The 10,613-nt window shown below is 41.2% G+C and overlaps 2 protein-coding genes across 13 annotated transcripts in view; one reads left to right on the top strand and one right to left on the bottom strand.

The window, feature by feature from the left end:
- LOC110986647 (putative G protein-coupled receptor 21) overlaps positions 1–7,079 on the top strand; it is a 52,712-nt gene extending 45,633 nt beyond the window's left edge. For all 7 annotated transcript variants that reach the window (XR_015424882.1, XR_015424880.1, XR_015424884.1 and 4 more), the window contains 2 exons: positions 1,761–1,994; positions 5,081–7,079. Coding sequence is in view for 1 of the 7 variants with exons in the window: in XM_022248686.2 (XP_022104378.2) it covers positions 1,761–1,783 (23 nt within the window). In the remaining 6 variants the exon portion in view is untranslated. The remainder of the gene's footprint in view (positions 1–1,760; positions 1,995–5,080) is intronic.
- On the bottom strand, positions 538–10,069 carry LOC110986646 (cytochrome P450 4F4-like). Of its 6 annotated transcripts, none has more exons than XM_022248685.2 (10): positions 9,994–10,069; positions 9,282–9,509; positions 7,638–7,782; positions 6,087–6,259; positions 5,323–5,444; positions 4,634–4,898; positions 4,045–4,241; positions 3,540–3,673; positions 2,752–2,899; positions 538–1,974 (listed from the first exon to the last, which is right to left on the bottom strand). In XM_022248685.2, exons 2-10 carry the CDS (start codon positions 9,453–9,455, stop codon positions 1,797–1,799), a joined length of 1,536 nt encoding a protein of 511 aa, XP_022104377.2. In that variant the 5' UTR covers positions 9,456–9,509; positions 9,994–10,069; the 3' UTR covers positions 538–1,796. The 6 variants fall into 6 exon arrangements, with proteins under 6 accessions (XP_022104377.2, XP_086991078.1, XP_022104373.2 ...); XM_087134952.1 differs by having other exon boundaries at positions 9,282–9,505; positions 9,859–9,999; XM_022248681.2 differs by lacking the exon at positions 9,994–10,069 and adding an exon at positions 9,702–9,984.
- Between the last annotated feature and the right edge of the window lie 544 nt (positions 10,070–10,613).

The following is a 10,613-nucleotide window of genomic DNA, read 5'->3' as shown; positions in this document are numbered from 1 at the left end:
CTACGACCCTGACCGATTTCGTCAATAATCACCCGTACGTCATAGCCAACTGTGTTGGCTTCCGACGGCAATTCGAAATGGCCTCCTTTTTTCTGTCACACGTAACAGAAATCCGCGTAGTGGCACCGGACCAACAAATTCACAGCATCGCGAGTCGTCGAAGAGGCATAACGTACCCGTAACACCTGTCCAGGAACATTGTGCTACCGTAGCTTTTAAGTCTAGTTTTAAATGGCATTTAATTGCCGTGGCTTTTAATACTGGTCGCAAAATTACACTACATGTCCATTTATGTTTTCCCCAAAGACACAGTGCATGTTATGTTAGCCTTCAGTTTCCAAGTCATGGACATCACAGTAAAGCTAACTAAACTTGCTTATCTTCCTGTTAAATGTTCGTGTATTAAATAAGTAAGGTCGTGAGGACTTGTTCAAGGTGTCTTTCTTCACACGTGATTCGAGTCGGAGATCTTGTGTTTTAATTGTTTCGACAGGGCGCTCACCAACTAGCACATTAATGTATCAACAGACAGAAAGCTACCGTGTATATGCACATTATATGCTTATATTCTCATTTATTACCAAAATGTTTCCAACGTTGCTGAGGTAAAAATCAACACACACTTCCCACTTCATTTTTATCTGTCCTATATTTTAAAAAAAAGTCTAAAAAGAAAACACTTTCCTTCAAAATGTATAAACTATCTTGAAAGATTATTTACAATTTGCATTGCTTAGGTTTTCAAAATGTGAAGACTGGAAAACATGAAGTTCCAGATGTAAAGCAGTAACGTTTAAACAATACGTGTGTAATTGGCTAAAGATAACGTGGTCATACACAAATTTGGATATGTTTGAAATTTATCCCCGACTTCTTTGAGAATTGATCTATTATAAAAATCAGTTTCTTTATCTCCATGAACAAAACTAAATACATGTATGTTCAATCTGTAGAGAGCACAGTTACCTTAAGCCTTTGAGAAATACGAAATCTTAGACCCTCAAGGTGTATAGCCTAGGTTGAAGTTTTCCCTTGCAAACTAGAAATTTTCGGTCGTTTGGGCTGAATTGAAAAATTAGTCTACAAAGTTGAAGTTAGATACATCAATTTAGTTGTATTTCTTTTCTGTGACACTATTTACCAGTATTACCATCCCAGTTTCACATTAATGATCTTTTCCTCATTGTCTTGATTTCACATTTAAACTCCACTTCCTGTGCCAATTTAGCTTCTTGAAGCATTTCAAGTTCGCTTTTCCATTCTCTAAACTCTTACATTCTACCACACTGCACCACTCAAATCATTTAGCTATGCTACGGAAGCCCTCGCAGCTTTTACAATGGGACTGTTTACTGAACTATGTATGATTATGGCAACTTTGAAACTGAAAGAAAACTTGATTAGAACGGTTGCAAAACTGCTTCCGATAGACTTTATTCATGTTTCGGCCATCTTGAATTGAAAGCGAGGTGAAACTTTTCGTTTTGGGGGCATGAGGGTTAAAAAAAATACTGATTAAATTAAAAGTTGAAAACAAATTCATGCCAGTTTTGGCTAGAATAATTTAAAATGTGTAATAAATTACATGTTAATGTTTCAAATCACAATTTAAAAATGAGGTTTCGAACCCAAAATAGTCTGGCACCATTCCATTCAACAGATCACACTGAATATGATAAATTCAAGGAACAAGATAAAAAATATGGCTTCCCAGTGAATAAGGTCTACTGAGGCTGATGTCAAATTGCTTTACTTCCCAGGTCATCGTGCAAGTGAAGGCTAAGAGAGGAGAAGTTTTAATGTTGAAGTTGGCGGGGTGTGACATGCAGATGAATGCCATTCTCGCCTCGCAGGACCAGTGAATTGATTCGCAACACTGGGACAGATTTATCGACGGACACGTGGAAGTTGCGCAGGATTGTGGCGGATATTATCTTCATCTCATTCAAGGCAAAGTGCTGACCGATGCAGTTCCTGGCCGAATGGCAAATGAAGTGGGTTATTCAAATTCAATTACTAATATTCAAGTATTTAATAGTTATTCCATTTATTTCTCACTTAAACTTGGCATTTGGGACTAAAAGAAACCCAAAGGAAGTGTTGCTTTCAAACATAAGAGGAAATAGGAAAACCTTAAAGTCTTTTGCTTGACGACATTCAGAATGTATCAACACCAAATTGATGGGGCGTGTGGCCTGGCGCTTGTTCCTTCTAATAAATGGAGTGACATAGGTTGGCGCGGCACAGGCCATACTTTGCTAAGGCTAAGCTAAGAACAAATTCGTGGATCAGTACTACAAGGTCTTCACGGCGGTCACATTGTTTTGGCAAATACTCATCAAGCCTTATCGTTAGCTTGAAAGATTGATTGATTGATTAGAAATAGCACGTTCTAGATTATTTTATTTGTATAAGAAGTTTTTGGGGCCAGTATACATAAATTTCACCTAATCCTATTGCCCGACTACACAGTTTAAAGGAATATTTTTAAATAGTTTTTCAAAGAGAACATTTGAGTACTAACATGCCAAATCAACCAGTTTGTTTTTGGAATCTAAGTATGCATCTTCCATGTACCCTGGACCTGTTCCAAATGGTCACCCCAAGCCTCTCTCCTTTCTTCTCCTTGAGGGGGTATTTCCACACACTGCGGATCATCCCCCCCCCATACAAAGATTAGGGCAGTGTTATGTAACTGTAGGTAACATCATGAAACTGTTGCCCGTAGACAAGGCGTAGAGTGTCTCTCACCTGGGCCCAGCCGAGAACGGCACGTACGCATAGGGTGGAATATCTTTGGCTTTCTCTGGTGAAAACCTCTCGGGATCAAAGGTTTCGGGGTCATCCCACACGTATTGGTTGTGGTGTAGAGCATTGATTGCCACTGCAACAAAGGTCCCTGGGGCAAAATGCAAAAATTAAAGGCCTTATTATCTGACGGGCTTCTGAATGTGAGGTAAATAGACAATGGCCCAGATCACCAATAAGCAACCTCTATAAAATATTGAGGTTGTCAATGTTGTCCTGTGCTAGTTAGGATACAGTTACTCTCTTAAAGCCCATTTTCTCTAGTGTTAGATTTGAGCATGGCCAAAAATTACCTGAAACAAAAAATGCACAATAATGCAACAAAAGACCTGGAGAGGTCCATGTTGCCCCAAAGGAAGGCTTCTCAGTACCCTTTGCATTGATGCATGGTTGACGACTCAAAAGAATCAGCAGCGGAGTGGATTCAGAAGTGGGGGGGGGGAACCCAAGCCATTAGACTGAAAAGGATACAATTACGAAGTTGCAATGTACCTCCAACGGCTGGTGGGCTTATAAAGTGGGGGAAGTAACTACCTTTTCCAAGGTGGGGGCAATACCCCCCCCCACTCTGCCACCAGTGACTCGAAGAGTCTGTGTTTATCACAAGAGACTCATCTTTTCACAGCAGGTCATAATGACAGTCTTGTGAAAGAATATCATTATTGTCTCTCCATGTTGAAAAACGAATGGTTGTTTAAAATAAAAGCCCAGCCATATCTTTGGCAGCTAACCTTTTGGCAACTTCCTACCATCAGGAAAAGTCAAAGACTGAGTCAACAACCTCATGACATTGGGGACAGGGGAGTGTAAACGAAGGCTCTCCTTCAGACACTTGGTCAGATAGGGCATACTGGTGAGATCATCCCTATCAACAAAGAGAACAATAATATTACAGTAATGAAAAACTACTTAATTGGCAGGAGGAAAATGTTTTGTCAGAGTGCAACAGTAAATCACACTAGTTTATGACTCGCAAGTTTTTTAACTCAAATGCCAGCATTTTTCTTTTTGTTTCGAAGGCCAGATTACAATCTTGCAAGCATACATTCATGTGAACTTTCACGACAAATCCCTCTGAAAAAAATTAGGAGCTTACACTCCAAGGACTTGGAATTTTGGTATTCATTAAATTACTTGACTGTGGCTTGATATTAGGCCTGACTCTATGGAAACTGAGATGAGCAAAATTCCTCAAGGAATGTTTGAAGCTCCCCAGCCTTTCAGGTGCTTCCTTACCATTCCAGTCGGTCGTTTTCCCTGTCAGCTAAGAGACTGTCAACTTCCTCTTGGCACTTCTGCTGGAATTCTGGCAGCCGGGCCATGTCGTACAGGAACCAGGACAGGCCTGATGCTGTCGTGTCATGCCCTTCAAACATGAACGTGTCCACTTCGTCGTAGATTTCCTGGTCAGTTAGTCCTTGACCATCAGAATCCTAGACAAATCGAGGGCACAAAAGCAATGTGGACTTGCAGTTTATGAAACAGAACTAACATTGGGCCTTTTGAAACACTGTGAAGGGAAGATTTTTGACAGCAGCACTTTCATTTTCAAGCAGAGGAAAAGTTTATTGGAAAGTGACAGACAGACCAAACTGCTTGCCATTAGTTTACCTCGTAACGACCACAACGGCTTCAAAATACGAACTCAGCAGAGAAATTCTTTCAAAGGGTTTTCTATACGTGTGCAAAGGCTGCAGGCAAAAACGAAGAGGCAAAACCCCAAAGGTTTTGATGGGCTAAAGACTAGGATGGTTGAGAACCAGTTGTGTGGCTTAAACTCTGGCACATTCAAGTCAGTTGTTATTTCCTCAACCAGTTTTCTGACCCTTGCGCAGAGCAGAATGTCCAAGAAGTCGATGTATTTCCTCTGTCTTCTTTGCCCGTTGACTGCCTCTTCTTTCAGTGCTCCCTTGCGCTTCTTGATGATATCCCGTGCGTAGGTGTGGAGAGTATCGCAAGCATGGCGGAAGCGTCGCCCACTGGGACTCCACTGGTAGATTGTGTCAAGGTGGTAAGGAAGGAAGCGAAAACGTTCCACAATCAAGGTGGCTATGTCATAGATGCCCTTGATATAGGGATGATTTTCAATCCTGAATAGGAAAAAAACACAGAAGGTTGTATTAGCAGTATTAAATCTTCCCTCTAGGAATAATGCTCAGTTCCCATCGCTGCTAAACAAACTGCGGATGAGGATTTTAATTCAGTGGCCACATGACTGTGCATTTTCTGGAGAAAAAAAATTGAACGTTCTTTTGTTCTGACTTTTGCACAGGTTTCTCCAAGTTGCAGACTACAGTGTAATGGGCGATACTGAGGAATCTTGGATTCAAATGTAAAGAAATGAAGTAAAGCGAAGCACATCTCTCCTACTGCTGATGTCAATGTGAGTGTTTACATGAAGCAGCACGTGTATGCTTTTTAAAGTACAAAATCATGTGCTTTCAACTAGCAACGTGCTACAGATTCAGACATCTGCTCCAAACTTTGAGACAAACCTACGTAGTGACAGCTTACGTTTGGCAGTTGGTCTCCACACTGAATATGCACTTGAGGAGGCTGTCCAATGTCAACAGGCTAATGTTACTGAACATCTCCATTGAAGTCTCTTTACCACCACAGGCTGCCTTCCACTTCTCCTGCGTTCATCAAAGCCAAAGGGGAAAAGAGCTACACCGTATCAAACAGAAACACTATACAGGGGGATGGGGTAGGGGGTGAGGATACAGTAGCTAAATCATGTGATCAAAAGAAGCCTGTTTCTAAAAACAAACAGGCTAAATGCTCTACCTAAAATCAACTGCATATAAACATCAATGCGTGATACATATTTGAGAATCTAGCACTCCTTGTAGCATCTGCTGAAAATAAGAAGTAGCTTTTGGGGCAACAGGGTTCTTCAGTGTTTTTCCAATTTCCATGCAGTGTGTCATCATGCACTTGCTCTGGCTGGTTTTTGAGGGATGGATGGCACACTGCGGACTGCAGAGTCAGTATCTTTTCCAACAAAAACATGATATTCAACTGGTTCTCATATGTAAGGAGCAGAAACTCCAGATTATCATTTATTGCAGGACAGCTTATAGGGCAATTTCATAAAACTATGCATAAGGTAATTACATCAGTGCATGTTAGGTTGCAAAGTGTACACCCACCAGGTAGTGGCAGGTACCTTGGTAACGACAAATACATGTACGCGTATATGTATAGTGTTGAATATCTGGTCATGTTCACTGCAATCTACCTATCCCTCCCTTTCCAATTAAACATGGTTTACTTACGACAAGGATATCTCCAGATTTCTGGAAGATGTCAACGTATGGTTTCAAGATATCAAAGTGGAAGCCGGGCGTCAGTAAGCGTCTGTTCCTTGCCCACTTCTTCCCACCTGACAAGAGCAGCCCATCTCCAATCCAAGGACGTAAAAGTGAATAGGTGTACTCTGCCTTGGGCTCTAAAGTTAATAAGTATGAAGGTTAAGGTCATGTGTACAGATCATAGTTTAAAACTTCGAGAAGTAAAGACATGTCAACATATGACCTCCCAATTTGTTCATTTGTTATATATATAACAGTTTTTTTGCCCTTACCCAACGTATATTAATAAGCACTGTATGCTCAGTGCTTGTCCGAGAGCTTGCGAAAAAACCTCAAAAGCTTACTCGGGTGGGACTCGAACCCACGACCTCCTGCTTACTAGTGCAGATGTCTTAACCACTCGACCACCGAGCTTGCCAGGGTCGGCTGGCCGGTGCGAGTCAAATGGAGCAGCGGGGACCGCGAACCATTTTTGTTCATTTGTACCAGTGTTGCATATTAAACAATAGACTGTATTCCTATGTCAGCGATCTTGAATTGAAAGTGAGGTAAAACTTTTCATTTCGGAAACCTGACAGTAAAAAGTACAGTTATAAAATAAAAGTTCAGACAAATTCGAGCCCAACACATCTTGCTTAAATTAAAAGTTGAGTTGTTTTCTTTGGCCGAAATTCATACCATGTACGAGCAGATTCTTGGTACATGTATTTCCTGCTTCTTGTTTCTCCTGCTATTTCTTTTTGCCTTCGTATTTCTATCACTGTCAATTTTTAGCTGTTCCCAATTTAGATTGGGAACAGTCATTCTTTTCCTTTTTCTCCCCTTTTCCACCCTCCTCCATAGAGTACTGAAGCATGACTTCATGTGAACCAGAAAGTGTAACACAAAGAAATAGAGTGCACGCACCTGCTCTACACTTTTAGAACTAATAAAATCCAAATTTCTCCAACCTTGAAATTTTTCATCATGATGCCATTATAAGTAGTCATGTGATGTCACAATAAGCCACTGTACTTGAAGTACTTTATCTCAGGAACCATCAATCTGATCAGGTTTGAAGTTTGCACATGTGCAGACCGTATGAGTCACACATGAAAATGGGTATAACATCATGATGACATCATCATGGTATTTCTTAAGAATTGTTTTATTACCGATTTCTGACCAAAACCTTAGCTAGTCCAACTTGATGTGCATGTTACTTTAAAATATTTTGATGTTATCATGACATCATCAAAATGAACTTTTAAACTGAGATAACCGTAAGGGAACAACCACTCTTAAGTAAAATTGGCAGATAAATACAGTATGTCCCAAAGACAACAACTTGAAGTGATTTCACTATGACATAATGTCACTATGGACTGGAACAAAATGAACCGAAAGGAAATAAATTTACTAAAAAGCAATCAAGTCCAATAGTAGTACCTATTGACTACAGTTAAACTCCAATGCCATGGTAATTTTAACACTGAAGAGAAAGCAGAAGGTAATGACACATGCACCAATACATACCTGCTGAGCTGAGTACAGCTTTGACTGTGCCTGGGTGGTACACAGAGACGACTGGCAAAAAGGGGCCTACCCACAGGATTGAAGCATCAACTGATTTACTCACAAACTGAAGTCCCCAAGTGAATTCTCTCTCGTCAAAAGTAAGCTTCAACATAAACAAACATAATGGATTATTTACCTTGCATAATGTAGCACCAGTCATCACTTCATGTGTACAATTGACAAAAATCTACAAATGGACTGAATGAGAGAGACAAATTTAGTGTATGTCTGGTCAAGACATAACTGAACAAGCTATCAAAGTTGGATTGAAAACTCTCAGGTAATCCTGGAAATCCTGCAAGTAGAAAGGTTGAAAAGACCTGGATTGGACAATATTTCAGCACTAGACCCAAAAACAAACCCTTGATCTATTTGAAATTCCCAATATATCTGGAAGCTGCAAATATGAAGTGATTTTGTCATGGGGTAACTCAGAAAGAGCAGCTGGACTCTTTGCTTTGATCTGTTACTGAGTTCATCATCCTGACAAAAATATTACGCGAGAGAACCATGTCAAGGGTCCTGATTGACTTCCATTGTATGTGACTGTATTCAAAGGACGTTCTGGTAACTTGCAACTCATTTTATTGAGTCACAAGTAACGTGCGTGTGGGTCTTTCTTTTGGTTTATGCACTTAGTTGCTTAGTACAGGTACGTGCTGAGAATCTTCCAATCTGCTTTTGGACAAGTTGTGATCACACTGGGCAAGGATGATACCGACCATACATGCTGTGCCCATCGCTAAGGGGTGGGGGGCCAAAGGCCCCCTGGCAGGATGTTGCCCCCCCCCAGCCATCAGTAAAAAGCATTAAAAATAACAAGCACATTTTGTTCTTGTGTTGTGGCCTTCCTAGCTGATACTGTGGTGCCCTTGCCTGAAGCTGGCGACGGGGCAGGGTTGGTCCAAAATGTTTATTGGGACCAATGCTGGAGCATGTACATGTAACAATATTGTCTAAAACCTCTCTGGTTTTACAGATGACTGTTTCTACATGTGTGATTTGTTTCTCCTCACCTTACAAAACATCCAAACAATGTCTGCCAAGAAAATGACTGATTCATGAATGCGCCATTAGAAAGGAATGTCTATGAGAACATGTATCTTGTAGATTCGCATTAATCGGTTACACAATAGCTACAATTGCAGTTATATATCAGCCATCAGAAAGCAATACCATGCCATAAAAGGTATGTTTAGACGGGAAAATGCTCAGAAGTATTTACTTCGAAAACTGAGTTTTGCAAGCCAGTATAATAGGGTTTGTGCATTATGTGGCAAGTGATGTCCGTGGATGCAGGAACTCTTTCCAGCACAACTTTCATGTGGGTCCAAAAGGAACATCTAGACAAGACACAATATGCAATCTAGGCTACCCTATTGTAATCAAAGAAATATACTGAGATGCATCTAATCCTCTCTTATCTTGACCTCTCTTATCTTGAAACAATCAGATACTTGATAAATGTTTAGATTACACCAAACATACACCAAACCACACATTAGCTCAAGTAACTCATGCCCTCATGCTCACAACATCTGGAAATTCCAGAATTTCCAGATGTCATGAACACAACTACAGTAAGGCTTGAGACAAGAATACCTTATGAATGTGACCCAGGAGCCAGTGCTTGTCGGGGGCTGTCGGAAATGCCGCCAATTTTTTCTCCAGCTTCCATTTCTGGATGAAGAGTACCACCACAGCCACAATGCCAGACATGATGCCCAGTGTGGCAAGTGTCACACACAGAACTGCAAAGGATTCACTGAAGCCCATCCTTCTCCAGCAGAATCAAACATGTAAAAACAATTAACGCTGACCTAGGCCTACCTGCAAAACGACAAAAAAAAATTGAATTAGGGCCTACCCTACTTCCCATACAGCCAGAAACTATCATGATGTCAAAGAGTAACTTTAAAAAGCTTATTTTCCGGCACACGCCCGGAAACGTGCCTAAACAAAATAGACAAAATCGGTGGATCTATGTGATCGGTTGATGCGTTTCCCTGCATGCAAAACAACCTGTGACACTACCGCACTAGTCATGCTTGTGATGACAGTGGTCAGTGACTAGTATACCCGTAGCAGATGACTGGCATCGCGACAGTACTCACGATAGCTGGGCCTACCGTAACTAAGAAAGAACATGCGAAAAGAAGTCCTAAATGTATCTTGATACTTGCAGTTGCTGTGAACTGAAAGTAGACTCAACAGAAACCAAGCTGCTGCAAATGACAACGAACGCTAGCAATCTACCTCCATGGTATCACTCAGTATCAAAATCAGACAATGGGCAGAACAATGTGATGTTTACATTTTATGTAACCATAAGATAAGGCGGGCGCCCGAGTGCGCGCACTTTTGCCAAGGCAGGTGGACAGGACCCCCAGCCCCCATGAAAGTGCACATTATTAATGTACGCAGCTAATCGCAGCAAATCGATGCGCAAAACAGAACACCGCCCTCAGACGAGTATGTAATAGCATGTCCTTACCGTGCTGCGAGGTGCACCGTACAGGTGCAGCTGCCTACGCGCGGCAGCTCTCGACATCTGCCTCTCGTGCTTGCGCTGTCAAGTTGTTTGCTATAGGGTACACCCAAATAAATTCCCAGACAGCAGTGATAAATCCCCATACTTCACAAATATTTAAAAAATACAACTCTCGCAGGTGTTCAGGCTGCACAGAAAAAAAATATTCCACATGTCGTCTTTCATTTTCCTTTCAATTTTTATTGGGTTGACCAATGACTTTTTGAGAAATTCTCATCCAAAGCAGACCACCCCTAAAACGAAGGGAATTTCACTGCCCGGGAAAGCAGCCATTTTGAAAATGCATCCCTCTGCAAAATGGCCCAAATAGTGCCACTTTCGGACCCGATTGTATCCAAACTGCTCAGAATTGGAAGCCCGAGTCCGGCCCAATATTTCTTCAA

Source organism: Acanthaster planci, linkage group LG03 (genome assembly GCF_054643075.1).
Source record: "Acanthaster planci isolate LZ-2023a linkage group LG03, COTS_SCS, whole genome shotgun sequence".
NCBI classification, from domain to species: Eukaryota; Metazoa; Echinodermata; class Asteroidea; order Valvatida; family Acanthasteridae; genus Acanthaster; species Acanthaster planci.
This window is presented reverse-complemented; position numbering and strand designations above follow the sequence as displayed.

Bases quoted from the DNA above. Each gene is read 5' to 3' on its own strand.
- LOC110986646 (XM_022248685.2), bottom strand. From the start codon at position 9,455: ATGGGCTTCAGTGAATCCTTTGCAGTTCTGTGTGTGACACTTGCCACA. The intron at 7,783-9,281 runs GTATTCTTGTCT...TTTATGTTGAAG, and splicing joins TCCTGGGTCACATTCATAAG to CTTACTTTTGACGAGAGAGA. The intron at 3,674-4,044 runs GTAAGGAAGCAC...CTTTGTTGATAG, and splicing joins GAAAACGACCGACTGGAATG to GGATGATCTCACCAGTATGC.